Here is a 15,508-nt window from a genome sequence, read left to right on the forward strand (position 1 = left end):
ATTAGAAACACCTGTGACTTTCCTACTCTAACAAGTCAAAATGTCTGCTGTGAAAAAGGCCTGTGTGAAACAAATATCTCTGTATGTATTATGACTGCATCAGGTCAGCAGACATTTGAAGGAATCGGGTGATTTGTAATGTTATATTAGGTTAGAGAGAAATAACAGGATGTGAGTACAGCACCTCCACCTGGGAGGCTTCCATATATGTCTGTGTGACAGTATGTAGTTACTCTCTTTGTCTTGATTCCCCTCACACTGACTTGTCACTGAGCTCCAGTAGATGGCATTGTAGTTGCAAGAATGACAGTGAACCTGATGAAGTCCAGCAGTAAAAGCTGTTCTCCGTCCAATATATAAAAAAAGGACTATACTGTAATATTGTGTTTGCGCAGGTCCGCGACAGCGAGGATAGTACACGGAAATGTGTCAATAAAATAAAGTAAAAACTAGAAAGAAGAGATCAGTCTTGATGGTATATTAATGGTTAAAATAAAAAAAACAATTGCTCAATTAAACAAATTGTAATTACATAATCCAGTTAATTTGTGCAACGACATTTTATCTCGACATTTTGCACCAATAGCCTGCTGCACGTGGTTACACATTGTTCCAGAGGTTTTTGTTGGAAACGGTAATTCTCAAAGAATAATCAGGACGAGCTGCACATTTTCTTTCTTCTTTTTTTTTTTTTTAAAAATTGAGGAAAATGTACTTTTCACGGAGGGTTCCGCCCAGAAACTCCAGTGGCCGAATTTTCTAGTGTCTCATACGAGGACAAGCTCCTGAGTGTCTCTCCACTGCTCACATGTCCACAGTGTGAGTGGGCAGCTCCGCGTACAGCAGCCAGTGTTTGCATGCTGCGAGTGTCGGAGTATCTGATAAAGCTTTGGTTGGGTGTTTCTCTTTAATTCTGCGGCATCTCTCTCGCTGTATGCGGGCCTGCTGCTGTGGAGAGGAGGGCGGGCCGTGAACACAATGAGCAGATTTCGGACAGTAAACTAACTGATGTCATGCGACAATGTACGGAGCGCGGACTTTGGGGGGATTTCAGTGCGCAGCTCGCATAACTTGGTTTGCATTGATTGAATTTGGGGGGAATGGCATGCAGAGCTTCAAGTTGAACATATAGGCCTGGTCTGCTGTCTGAAGACTGACCTCGGGTAAACCCTCACAGGCTCCGGGGGGGGGACTTTGGAGATATTCTGCAGAGGTGTTTTTGCGCAGCACGGAAACTCAACGCCAAGGGGATGATCTCCCAATCAGCTGTTAAGAAGTGAAACTACGATCATAAAGGACACATAGGCAGCCACTGTGTGTGTGTATAGCGGTGCAAGATGATGTCACTGATAGATCTGGACGATGATCAGCGATGGGTGCCCACTCATGTGAATGTCACCGTCCTCCGCGCAAGAGGACTGCGAACCAAGGGCAAGCACGGCAGCCGCTACCTCTACACCATCATCCAGGTGGGGAAGGAGAAGTACACCACCGGGCTGGTGGAGAAGGCGGAGGTGCCCGAGTGGAACGAGGAGTGCTGCTTCGAGCTCCTCCCGGGGATCCTGGAGGACGGTGGCCGGGGCGCTTACCCCCCCGGGAGCGGGGATCTGGTCCTCACCGTCATGCACCGGGTGCTCATCGGACTGGACGTGTTTCTCGGTCAAGCTGTCATCCCTCTCGATAGGATATTTCAGGACGGGATGTGTCCTCGAGATGAGTACGTTGTGTTTGAATTTTGATGATAGCCTGCACGACAAGCCGTGTGGTTTGTCATTGTACTGCTCATATAGCCTACAAGTGATGTGGCATGTTCTTGTGTCACTCTAGGATAGATACAGTGGTGGAATAAAGTATTCAGACCTCCTTTTATACAGGACCTCAGAGTGGAAATACTCTGTTGCAAGTCTTCATCATCCAAAATCCTATTTAAAATACACTTAAAGTACCAAAAAGTTCTCATTATGACCATAATGGCCCATTTCAGAATAATATATTATATCACTGCATTATAATTAACTTCAAGTATACTGCCAGCTTGATCCATAATAATAAATAATAATTTATTAGCTGATTTATATTTTGTATTGATAACTTGTGCCTGCAAAGTAAGTAGTAATCACATTAGTTAACTAATGTCAAATGAATGTAGTGGACTAAATAGTATTGGCTTCCAAAATGTAGTGTATATACTGTATAATGTAAAGGAGTATAAGTATAAAGTTGCATAAAATACCTGAGGTACAGAACTTAAATGAGTAAATGTGCTTACATTGACAGGGTGAGGTTATTTAATCAACTTTAAAGCATGACTCACCACTTTTCATGTAGTTCTTCATTCAAATGATGTAAGTCATTCAGTAGCCTATTACTGCTCCACCCACCTGCTCTGACAGTCTCCTCATACTGATTATCATCCACGTGTTTACACAACCCATCACACTACCGCTGATGTCACTGAGAGGATAGTAGATCGGAAGTTCATCAAAGAAATCACATCAACTACTAAAGCCTGTACCCTCGATACATCCTGGCCCTCTAGACTGAAATCCTTTACCAGGCTACTTTGCCAGCAGTTCCCACAATGCACTGCAAATCAAGAAAATTAGATCCAATGGGGAATAAGTGAGGATTTTAGGCTGAAAAAATGCACATCCTCCATTTCAATTACAGCTCTAAATGTGTCCTCAAATGCTTACTATACCTCTTATAGTAGGCTATATGAGTTCTAGCTGGCATTGAGCAAAATATAGATTTTAATTTAAAGGCTGGTGGGCACTATATCCCTTTTCAGTACTTCTTGCACCTAAATTATTAACAAACAACAGTGATCAGGAAATGGGACTCCACAATGTTACTTTATCTAGCAGTGTTTGACCTGCAGAACTTGGTATGATGCAAAGATATAAATAGAACAAGGTTGTGAGGAGGAGTGACAGATTGTCCATTACATTCAGATCTGAAGTGGGAATATGAAAAGTTGTAGTCATGCAATGTGTTATAATTAGGCCACAGAGCTCCAACAGGGCTGACGCCGTTTACCTCATTCAGTTTTGTAAACAGTGATGTACTGTATGTCATGAACCAGTTCATCAAATGACTCTGTGTCATCATGGTCTTCATGGAGAATGAACTCTGGCCGACCTATCTACGCTTGTTAAAAATTAAAGGCAGTACTAATTCAATCAAAAGACTATTACTGGTCTTTTTTTCCTGTAAAACAAAACCATTCATCTCAACATTTCTGACCTTTTACCCAAAATTATGTTGGAAATGTCTTCTTTTTCTTATTATATCATACCTTTTTAGTGTTTAGCAGGATGAAACAACATTTGAACCCTAAATGCATAAAGACTCATTAAATTCTGACCGACTGACATCCTATACTACACAATCTTTTTTCTGTGATGAATCTTTGTATGACTAACTTTATATGATATTCAGAGTATTTGAAGTCCTCAGCTGTGTCACAGGTGATGCAACAGAACTCACCAGTAACATTTCCACTATCAACACTGAAGAGCAGAATAGAGTAAAGCAATAAAACACATCTGGCTTTAATTGTGGGCTCTCCGCCCTCTCTCTTCTCTTCGCTCAGTGAAACTCACACTGCTGTTAGTTTTGGCTCTGCAACATGCTCTCTGGTCCACTCTGAGGATCTCGGAGGCGGGAACAGAGGGAGGTTTTTAATTGGTTGTCTTCATACAGTTTTGCCCATGTCTTACACTGCCCATGCACATCGGTCGGTGGACCTCGAGGAATGTGGGTTGTGATTTCCTATTTTCAGGTTTGTTGTCAAAGATTTTGGGTACAATGCCCTGAGCAATATTTTCAGATTATGTAATATGTGGAAAGCACTGCCAAAAGGAAGTCAATGTTTTTGTTGTTGCTCGTTTTTTTTGTCCTGGAGAATGGTTAGATAACACACACACAACCATTGATTTGTGCTTTATACAGACAGCATTGCACTTCGGATATCCTGCTAATGTAACGTATTTATTTAAAGCAGTGATATAAGACACAGTCACAGTGTGGATGTTGACTGTCCCTTTTTTCTTTTGTGGCTCCAGATGGTTCAAACTCAACTCTAAGGCAGGGAGGAAGGAGAAGGAACGTGGTGAACTTCAGGTAACAGTGCAGTTCACTCGCAACAACATGACAGCCAGCATGTTCGACCTCACCATGAAGGACAAACCTCGCTCTGCGTTTGGCAAGCTCAAGGATCGGGTCACAGGGAGGAAGAGGGGGGATGTGGAGTCTTCCTCGGCCATTGTGCCAGGCCGGTACGCTGCCCTGTCAGGAACCCTAGGGCAGCCGTTTGGAGAGGTGAGCGGAGGGGCGGTGGAGTCACCAGATGTGGAGATAGCCGAGGAGAAGAGGAGCAAGGTGAAAGATTTCTTCAAAGGAAGGCTGCGCAAGTCATCTGACACCAGGTCATGTTCATCGCTGGCTTCAGAGAGTAGTGTGTCTTCCATAACCAGTGATAACCCCGGCCCTCCACCCAGTCTGGACCTACTGTCAGACCCCCCCAGCTCTCCTATCTACACTAGCAAAGTGAGAGTGGACACCCATTATGGAGAGACAGATTTAGCAAAAAAAGGTAAGGTTTGCAATTGTTTTTATGTGTATGACATGACGGCTGGTGACTGTTGGTGTTACCTGATAACGAATCATGGTTTCTCTCAGTGTTTTACAGCAGAGGTGGGTCACCTCTCTCGAAAGAAATAGGACAACCTCCACAAATATCATGAGAAAATTATAAATAAACCATAAGTCTTTTGCGTTCAGGTCTGACAAAAAAGAGAATTTGGTCATAGGCCTATAGTAAAACTAAACACATTTCAAATAATGGTAGTCTATCACCAGTGAAAGAACACAACAATTAATGTAACTTAGTTAAGATGTCGAGTCCACAAAGTAAAAATATTACAACAGTTAGCCCAACAGTAAATTAACAGTTACTTAGCAATACATTAGCTTCAGACAGCTAAGGACTAGCTTAGTCAAACTGATTGTAAAAAACCCAAATTAACAAATTACAGTCACAAAACAGCCAAAACACTACTGATAATCTCCAACAAGGAGAGAAGATGAAAGACAATATTTGTTCGGTTACAGTTTTGACAAAATGGCAGACGTAACAGTGACAGTTGAACTGCCATAGATCTGTGTCGGTCGCAGTTGCTACTAGCAACAGAATGTTCAACTGAAACCAACTGCAGGTGCCAGAAAATGTTATATCTGCTCCTTCTTCATTTCCATGTTATTGTATCTGTTTGTCTAATCTGCAGTGCACTCCCTTTAGGTTTGAGCTGGAAAACTACACAATGCACTGTAGGCCCACTACAATTTATTGTTACTTGTCAGCTCACAACGGCACTAGCAATATATCAGTGGTGCTCTACTTTGGAATACAGCTTTCAAAGCTGCAAAAAACAGATATTTTTTAACAATGGCTCAAATTATTACATATAATGTGAAAGGAGTCGCTATTGGTCTACAGAGAATTATTACACAAGTTGAAGCACCCTGGTAGCTCACCTGGTAGAGTGCGCACCAGATGTACAAAGACTCAGTTTTCGCCGCAGCGGCCAGGGTTCGATTACAACCTGCAGTCCTTTGCTGCGAGTCTTCCCCGTTCTCTCTCCTTACTTTCCTGTCACTCTTTGGATGTCACTATTGATTAAAGGCAATAAAAGCCCCATAAAAAATTAGATGATAAGAATATATCATTAGAATGATAATAAATATCACACGACTAAGCTTTCCCCCCCGGCTCCAATGAATTTTAGCATCTTTCAGCTCATTGTTTTGGTTTTACTGCCCACAACTGTTTTTGGCGCTTTCGTTAAACCTGACTCCAGCTGCTGCAGGCAGTTGCTTTCAGCAAAAATAGAAGCTTTGATAAAGCAATTTTACACTACCTGCCTAACACAAAATGACAGACAGACAAAGATAGTGACTTGTTGGTGAAGGACAGTCAAATAGACTATACCAATGTTTCTGGATGTGTAAATAGGCAAATGTTGGTAACATGTTGGCCACAGCAACCTCAAACCGTGATAAATACTGTATGTTACTGTTGTGTTTAGAGCTTGTTGCACTCACCCTAAGTGGCCTTGTTACTGCTATAAGACTATAAGTCTTTTCTCAGATTTACCCACAATCAAACAAAAAAGATGAAACATTAGATTTTGTTTTCATAACCTTCTTCCTTCCTTCCAACAGTGCTGACCAGCCAGCACACCACAAAGGTTCTCACGCACAAACGAGCCTTCAGCGACGAAGCTAGTAAGATCACAACAGCCTTCCCTCGAACAAATCTTGCAGTGGAGTCTCTCAAGGGTCAGACCATGACTCAGTCCAAGTCTTCCTTGTGTATTAATGGAAGCCATGTCTACGACTCCGAGCCATCCACTCCAAAGAGCTCAGGAGCCCACCCGTCCAAGCTGGTCCTGCTGGAGAAGTGCTCCCCGCTCTCTCGCTCCCTGCAGAACCTCACCAAGAAAAGCGAAGACAAAGGTTCCTTTGCCGAAGGCCGAGGCTGGTCCTTTGACAGGGTGAAGAGAGAGGAAAAGGAGGAAGAAAAGGAAGCTCAGGCATCGTCTCCTCCAATTCAACATGGTCAGATAGGGGGTCAACCAGGGCAGCCAGGCGTCTCCTCTACTGCTGATTCACCTGACAAAGGGAGGAAGTTAAGAAAGACGTTATTCTCTGGCGGGAGGAGTGAGTCCCTCCCAGCTAAGTCAGACCTGAACCAGGCTGGTGCGGCATCTGAGGGGAGGCTCAGAGGCTGGTTTGGCTCCAGTGACTCCCAGAACAAGCCAAGGTGAGTTGGGGTCATTTATAGGCTTTCCTCTGGGCTCCACAGTGTTTGATGAGTGTATCCAGACACAACAACAGGCATATGCGAGGCCTGTATTCAGTTGGGTGTCCTGAATTCATTCTTTGCCCTGCTCACTGCTCATTTGAAAATGGAATTGATTTTACTTTTCTCCATTTTACGACCATGCTGTATCATTACCTCACGCTATATTTTCCACAAATAGCATTCCAGCATTTCCATTTTCTTTACCAATACGTTTCCCTCTCAAAGATGCAACATCACTGTGGTTTAGAAAAATGCTCTCACAAAAGGAAGTACAAGACTCATTCCATGTAGAATAGCTACCAATGCAGATCTTGAATGGCCTTGGGTGGCTACAATGCACTATTTTTTTGCTTGATTATTTTGCAAATGTGCTTTGCTTTTTTGATTACATTTGTTTTACCGTTTTCATAATTCTTTCATGTGACCAGTTTTATATTTACTGATGTTAGTTGAGTTTTGAAGGTAACAGAAATGTCCCCCTGTTGTGGTCTTCTCTGTTTGTGTAAGAAAGATGTTCCCCATTTGGTAACCTGGCACATCATTAACTAAGCTAAGCTATTGTGCCCTATTTTCCTCTACAGGCTGGAAGTTTCTCCTAAGGTAGAAAGCAGCTCAGATGTACCCCCTCCCCTCCCTCCTCGCTCCCCTGTACCCCCTCAGTGCTCCTCTCCCTCCAACTCCCCCTCCGGTCATATCTCACCTGATAACAACAATCACACCAATCCCTTCACCCCCTCTCCCTCTCCCTCCTCAACCCCCATCTCCCCGTCCAACCCTTTCCCCTCACGTATTCAACGCAACCCCTTTTTTGAGGATCTTGTAGCTGAAGAGTCACAGAGGTCCCCTCCTTTTGCGCCTTGCTCCTCTTCCGGCTCATCCCCCTTTCATTACACTACTCTGCCCTCCCAGCCCTGCACAGCCAGCCCTGCTCATGACGGTAATGCTACAAATATGGCTTTCATAAAGCGGGAGCGCCCGAGGCCAGTAGCAAGACAGATATCTCTCCCTGCATTACTACCCAAAGCAGCCACACCTAACTCCCCTAACCACTCCGCCCCTCGGTCCATGTCAGAGAGTGGCGGAGAATGGGATGACTCGTTTGATGCTTTTGCCTCTAGCAGGCTCAACTCACCTAAAGGCGGTCTTCCTCAAAAACAGCTGAGAACCAGTTCACCTTTATCTCATAGACATACATACCTTCCAGTTAACACCAATAATCATGCACAAGAGCTGCAAACATGTGAAGAGGAGCCTCCACCTTTGCCTCCACGGAGATTTTTAAGAAATTCAGTGAACGAAATTTACTCAGACGGCTGGCTGCACAGAGGTCAAGAACTGGCTGTCCATAAAGAAGCCTACCTCCTCTCACAGACCGGCGTGGCCTCACTGCAACGTGGAAGAGAAGGAGAATGCAAAAGAAACAGTATATCTCCAGACGCTCACACAAGCAGCGAGACCTCTGACTCCCTCAGCGTTAACTCACAACCATACACAAATATTACTTCACCAGGTTTTGTGTCTGAAGAAAAGCTTAAAAAGTTCAAATATGAACCTTTGGAAGATGAAACTGACTGCTGGGGAGGGATGTTGTTTGAGCAAGACTTGTATGGACGTGTATGTAGAGGAAACTATGAACAACCAAAAGTAAACACTCATCATTTACCCGTGAATGCTGAAGAAACTTCTGAAAATAAGATCACATCTTTGAACTTAGGACCCAAAATGGTTCTCAATAGTGAGATATCTGTTGCAAACCTTTTGAACTTGTCATCTACGACTCCCACAAAGCCAGACGCAGAGGTACTAGATTTTACAACCGGTCCAGTAGAGGAGACAGAGTCTGATCCACCTGAAACGACATGCATCAACAATAATGTTTCTTTTTCACTAACCTTAGGAGATCTGAACATGAATGTGAATAATTCAGATTTCAGTTTTATTGATTCCGATGGCTCTTCGCAATCAGAGGTAGTTGATACTCGCAAAGGCATCAACAGTTTTGGAGCCACCTTTCAACAGCCAGAAGATTCACTGATAGCTGCTTACCATTCAGAGACAGTGACCACACCTCAGGATATCTTCACTTTGAAGGACACCTACATACCTGAGATGAACTCTTCCTTTGAAATAACGTCATCATCAACCAAACTGTGCAAAGTCTCTCCAGTTTGCCAAGAGAACTGCAAAGACTGTCCATGTGAACTAAATAACGTAGCACCGCGTGGTAACCCCAGAGAGATTCTTGCTTTGTCGTCTCAAAATCCACTTGATCTTGAATCCAGAGAAGATATACCAAAACATGTTGATGATTTTAAAAAGACACAAAAGGACTTTGATGATAATGGAAACCTACAAGCTGAAATAGGCACACTTGATCAGAAGGAGTCATTTCCTGGTGTGGTTAGTGCACGTTTTAGACCAAAAGGAGTATCCCGACAGAACAGCAGTGGCAGCCCAAACAACCAACGCAAAAGTGGAGACAGAGAGTTTGAGCAGTTGTTGTCTCTCGTTCAAAATATTTCCAGAGTCAGTGAAGGACCATTGTCATACCAGCCCACTAAATCAGCTCTTTCTACATTACTGGCATTTAATAAACAGACCGATTTGCAAGGAGATAGCACAGACAAAGACCAAACATATCACAATGACTCTAATTCAGCATCACAAATGTCTGCAAAAGACAACTCAATGCCTCTTCTTTCAGAAAATTGTGTAACAGGAAAAACTTCTGACATCAGTTTTGAAGACCTCCATGCAAAAGTAGCACCAAACACGAGAACCCCCTCAAAGTCAAAGATTGGGCAATCTTTGCAGGAGCCTGAACCCTCTTCTCCCTCCATCCCTTGTGCACTCTCCCTGTCAGCTGATGCACAGGCTACGCTCCACCCTACCCCTTTCTGTTGCCCCTCCATACATCCCCCGAGCATGGGGCCCAGTGCTGGAGGAAGCACTACTCTGGTTGTGGCCCCCTACACCTCCTCCTCTACCACCTTCACCACTGACCAGCCCCTGGTCGATGCACGGCACTCACTTTTGCCTGAGGAGACACAGCCAGCTAGCAACCTGCCCCATCAGGAGAGCAGGTGAGAATCCTCACTCTAGGATATGACATGTGTAGGTGTTTACAAGCTGTAGTACATTGGAGTAACAGACAGGATTTCCACACACACTACAAAACACATAATGGTATTTTTTTAATTTAATTGCTCTGGTTGCTTTGTTTACTGTTGGCCTGGCTTGTTTGATGTTGAATGCATTTATGCCTTTTTTAAGTTCTGTCTTTTTCATCATCCAAAGTGGTTGGATGATACCTGCTGCATTGTTCTTGGCTCTGCTTCACATTTATGTTATTCATCTCATTATTCAGTTCCTTGTTGGTTATTGTAATTCTGTTGTTTTTCTTACACTTTGGTCTGCCTAAATTTAGCTAGTTTTGCTGTTATTCTGGCCACCTGATACATTACGTCCAGATAGTCTGATATCTACGTACTAAGTGAAAGCTAACTTTCATTCCTCCCTTCTTTTTTTTAAATATATTACTAGAATAAAAGGGTGATACCTGTGCATATTGTCGCTCAATGGCGGAAACCTTGTATTTACATATTTTGTCATTGTAATTTTTTTCCACAAATCAATGCTATTGGTCACCCTTTACGTCTGGCTGTGAGTTTTACAAATATTTAACCAATGAAAAGTATTAAGTAAGTAAGTATATATAAGTATATAAGTATATAACAACCATTACTGACTTTGACAGTGCCATGTTAAATTATTGTAAAAACACTGGGTTCCTGAAAAGTAACAGTTTTTGGATATGCAAGGTTTCCACCTGACAGCGACAATATGATGTACACTCATAAATAAGTAGGAAACAGTCAGGAGCACCATTGTGGGGGGAGAGGATTCAGTGATAAAAAGAATGAAAGATATTCAGAGAAGACTTAATATTTAGAAAAGAAGTGTGCTCTCATACATTTGTTCGCTTGGAAACAAGACCATAGAGTTAGTTAGTCCATTTAATTGTCTCATTTTAGACTGTATCAAGAATAAAAGCAACAAGAAAAAAAAAGTAGTGTTATCTCAGAAACCCAGCTTTTCCGTATGCTGTAATCACAAAGTAGCTTTAAATTGAATTCTAGTTTTTATTCTAACTTTCTGTCTCTAAACATCCACATGCCTTGTTGTTGTGGTACAGTCAACCCTGTGTTCCCTCTCAAGATGGTTTCATCCTCCAGCAGCAAGCGAGTCACTGCACTTGCATTTAATCAGATTTCTTGTTTAAACTTGAATCATATCTGCAGGTATTCATGTTCAATGATCAGTAGATGGTACTTAAATGTATAAATCTATATTGCTTACTATTTGTTCACAGAGTGAGGAGTTAGATTTTTTGATCTGCTTTGATATGTTGAGCTTTTTCAGGTAATACAGTAACTTACCATCATTTGACCGCACAAGATTAAACATTAATAAAGCGTTATGCACTTACAGTAAACTTACAGCATACCTGTGTTGAAATACTGGTGCTGACCTCTTTACTTCGCAGACCTCATCCAGTGAAGCCATTAACCTCCAGCCAGTCAGAAAAGAAGGAGGGTCGATCGGTTCTGGAGAAGCTTAAGTATACCATCCACCCTGGACGCGGCGCCCACCAGGTTGCAGCAGAACCTGAGAAGAGTCAGGTACTGAATGTAAAACAATGTGAAATAAAAACACAACCCCACACATTTATGAACCCTTTATTACTTTCCATATACAGTTGTGGGTTGTGTACTATTACTGATGCAGCTAAAATAAGTATATTTGTAGGAAATTTTGTGACTTTGAAAACATCACACTACAGTTACATGTAGCCAGGTATTACCCATACTCTTGTTTTAAGTTGTTTAACATGCACCTTTCACACTTTGTGATTGAGTATTATTACTGCCATGAAGTACTTATACGTCCCTCAAGTGTTTTTTCATGCCACTTTGTACTTCTACTCCACTACATTTCAGAGGGAAAATTGTACTAGTTACTTTACAAATTAAGATTATTGCATACAAAACATATAAAAAGCTTATAAAATATGATGTTTTGTTATAAATTAAACTGCATATACCAGTACAGCTGAGTTAGTCAATTAACTGATTAGTAGATTGACAGATAATTGATTGGTAGGCCTAACTATTTTGATGATCAAAACAATCATTGTGAAAGTGTCAACTCTCTGTGTGACAGTGACAGCATTTTCTCACTATTTTTTTATAATATATAATATCTATATATAATATTTTTATAAACCAAACAATCAATCAATTGATGGAGAAAATAATTAGCAGATTAATAATAATAATAATCCATAATGACAAGAAAGCATTAGTTACAGTCCCATACAAAATAGTTAATTTAATACATTTACATTTTCCTGATTATATGTACATACCTTTACGTACATTTTCAATGCACGACTTTTACTTAACAGGGTTTTGTTTTTGTTTTTTACAGTATGTTATTAGTACTTTTCCTTAAGTAAAAGATCTGAATACTTCCCCCACCAGTGCAGGAAAGTGTGCAGCTGCTACCTACCAACTCCCTATTAGACTGAGGTTACTTTCAACACTAGGGAGAGAAATGCTGATCCCATTACTCTTCTCAAGTGTGACATAATTCTTTGGCCCAGATAAGAGTTTTCAGATCCTAAAATTATATTTCTGGTCTTTCTCTAACACTTGGGACTGTTTCTGTACCTGGATGTCACCAATAAGGTGATATGGCATAATTCTGATGCTGTTAAAAGACAGTTAAGGGAGAAACGAGCCTGCCCCTATCAGTCTAACCTAAAAATTAGTTTTTATTACCTTTAACTACTTAATAATATGAACTGTTTTATGTATTACACTTTGTAGTAATTGTTGAGGTGAATTCTGACGGGGTTACTTGGTTTTTGAATAGGATAACTCATTTGTACCATGCCTGTTAGTTTCTTAGGTTACACATTCATATATTTTAATAACTACCAGATTTTATTTTTGCTTACATTATATTTTGACCCGAAAACGATTGAGCCAGAAGAATTGTGTTCCCACATTAAATTGTAGATTGCAGACTTCAATTACCATTTGTCGTCAACAATTGGCAAACTGGATCCAAAAATCACAGTCAATTTTCAGAAATTCCCCATAATACTGTGTGAGTCTCACTGTGTGCAAACAGCAGAATAATTAAGTTATTAACATGTCATACTAAATTACAAAAGCCATTAGGTCCATAGACTATTTAATGCTTCCATGAGCATTTATGAACACCAGCAGTGCACTTGGTATTCATAAATTCACTGTTCTGATGACTTCATTGTTTCCACTGACTCGCATAATTTTTTTACCACTGCAACACCCCACAACGCACTAATGTCAGCCGTTTAATATCATAGTAGGCCGGTCATTTGAATCACAATTTCTCTTTTAAAGGAATAATTTGCCTTTTGGGAAATACGCTCATTCCTTTCTGGACGAGAGTTAGATGAGAAAATTGATACCACGCTCACATTTGTAAGTTAAATTTGAAGCCAGGACACAGTCAGCTTAGGTTAGCATAAAGACTGGGAACAAGGAGAAATCTGTCTATCAGCACCTCTAAAGCTCACTTATTATCATGTTATATCTCGGTAATTTAGTCTGTACAAAAACTAATGTGTACCTTTCGATTGAGCTAGGTTTCCCACTACTTCCAGTCTTTATGCTAAGCTGAGCTAACTATCGCCTGTCTGTAGCCTCATATTAAATGGAAACATCTGACATGGGTATCAATCTTCTTATCTAACTCTTGGCAAGTCAGTGGTAGGTTCACACACACACACACACACACACACACACACACACACACACACACACACACACACACACACACACACACACACACACACACACATATAGTAAGTTTGTTTGGCCTACACATGTACTGTTCCTATTCCTTCTCTCTTGCAGGAGGTGACAGTGGATAACTCGGCCCAGTACCAGCACCTGACCAACATGGAGCTGATCTCCCTGCTGCTGCAGCAGGAGATGGACATGCAGAAGCAGCAGGCAGCCTCTGAGCAGCAGGAGGCGCAGCTGCACAAATGTGAGGCTGAGCTTAAAAAGGTCAAGTTACAAGTTCGAGATCTGGAGGACTATATTGATAATCTTCTACTGCGGATCATGGAGCAGACGCCCACGCTGCTTCAAGTGCGCACTAGACACAAGTGAGGACAGTGCTAGTGTGTGTATGGTGTATTGCACGTGATGTATGATCCTCTAGAATACTGTTTCCACAAGAGAGGTGCAAAACACAGGGTTGTTATTTAAGATTGGGAATCATTGTTCTAGAGGCAGTCAAATAAATACTCCAAAAATCTGATCTCACAACCATCCAGGTCTTCTCACTGCTAATACTGCCCTGTTGATGTTGACACGATATTACCAAACATGCATGCTGGTTACTATCCCAATTTGGCACGAACAGAAAACAGAACAAAGCACTATGTGAAATAGCTTCTATCAAAACGGATGCAAATTATTGTTTTACCCATGCTTACTAGAATAATTTAAGGTAGTCAGCTGTTGTCAATTTAAACATTGAACTCACTGCTTTCACACATGCATAAAATAAATAAACAGGCTAGACAAAAACACTTTCTGAAAGTGCATTTAATGTGCTTTTTGGAGATTTAAGTAGTTCCTCTAGCAAAATATGATGTTAGCTCAAGTACCCTTAAAATTGCAAAAACAACATTTTGACACAAGATTTTCAACTGAAACTGTTTTACAAAATGCACAAGGGTTAACTTGAGTTAATTACATATTTTCAGGTAGGCTTTAAGAAATGCTACAAAAATAGCAACACATCATAAAATGCTGCGCCGCAATGTGAATAATATAAAGAGAGATGTTTCTGCATTAACATTGCTATATGGTAAAAAACAATGTTCATATGTGTGCCAGAAAAGACTGAAGAGGATGAAGACTTAATGTTTGCACTTTGTGTCTTTGTTTTGTTTTTCATTTGTACAAAATACTGTGTTCATCACATTTTTATTACGCGCTAAAGTATTAAGAATGTTTTAATATATTTTTTATTTTTTGTTGTCCATTTTTGCATTTTATTTGTTGAGCAACATTTTACTGTAGAAATAACAACGCATCAATGCAGTAAATAAGCGTATTGTAAGTTATTTCTATAAAATACTTTTGTCATGATAATATATTCTCTAGTATCACTCTAGTACCACTGTAGCTACTTGCAATGCTTTACATGACCGCAGTACTGTACTGTAATAAAATAAAGTGCACATGAACCCACGTTTCTAAGATCCTTTTGTTGTAGATTTGTCACTAAGCAGACCTCAGTGAGAGTGCAGAGACTAATCCATGACATCCTACACACTGTATGCATGTTATGTATGCTGCAGCAATGCTTACTGCTCTCCACTAGAGAGCACTGCTTACTACACAGTTTGCGTGGAAACCTGCTGGTTCAGCAGGAACCTTGTCCTCTGCTTTGCAAATTCACTAGAGATATTAATCCTCCACAGACATAGATACACCTATCTGATTTATTAGAGGTAATATTGTTGTAAACTAAGTCTATTGCATTTATAACAAATGTTAACAATGTTGC

The 15,508-nt window shown here is 41.0% G+C and overlaps 1 protein-coding gene across 2 annotated transcripts; it reads left to right on the plus strand.

Moving 5' to 3' along the window:
• The first annotated feature begins 591 nt into the window (after nt 1–591).
• LOC127374763 (rab11 family-interacting protein 5) lies at nt 592–15,185 on the plus strand. Of its 2 annotated transcripts, XM_051420333.1 has the most exons (6): nt 593–1,717; nt 4,068–4,597; nt 6,226–6,826; nt 7,450–9,951; nt 11,415–11,550; nt 13,837–15,185. In XM_051420333.1, exons 1-6 carry the CDS (start codon nt 1,338–1,340, stop codon nt 14,095–14,097), a joined length of 4,410 nt encoding a protein of 1,469 aa, XP_051276293.1. In that variant the 5' UTR covers nt 593–1,337; the 3' UTR covers nt 14,098–15,185. The 2 variants fall into 2 exon arrangements, with proteins under 2 accessions (XP_051276294.1, XP_051276293.1); XM_051420334.1 differs by lacking the exon at nt 7,450–9,951 and having other exon boundaries at nt 592–1,717.
• Nucleotides 15,186–15,508: the final 323 nt, after the last annotated feature.

This window comes from Dicentrarchus labrax, unplaced genomic scaffold (genome assembly GCF_905237075.1).
Source record: "Dicentrarchus labrax unplaced genomic scaffold, dlabrax2021, whole genome shotgun sequence".
Lineage (NCBI taxonomy): Eukaryota > Metazoa > Chordata > Actinopteri > Moronidae > Dicentrarchus > Dicentrarchus labrax.

Bases quoted from the DNA above. Each gene is read 5' to 3' on its own strand.
- LOC127374763 (XM_051420333.1), top strand. From the start codon at position 1,338: ATGATGTCACTGATAGATCTGGACGATGATCAGCGATGGGTGCCCACT. The intron at 1,718-4,067 runs GTACGTTGTGTT...TTGTGGCTCCAG, and splicing joins GGGATGTGTCCTCGAGATGA to ATGGTTCAAACTCAACTCTA. The intron at 4,598-6,225 runs GTAAGGTTTGCA...TCCTTCCAACAG, and splicing joins GACAGATTTAGCAAAAAAAG to TGCTGACCAGCCAGCACACC.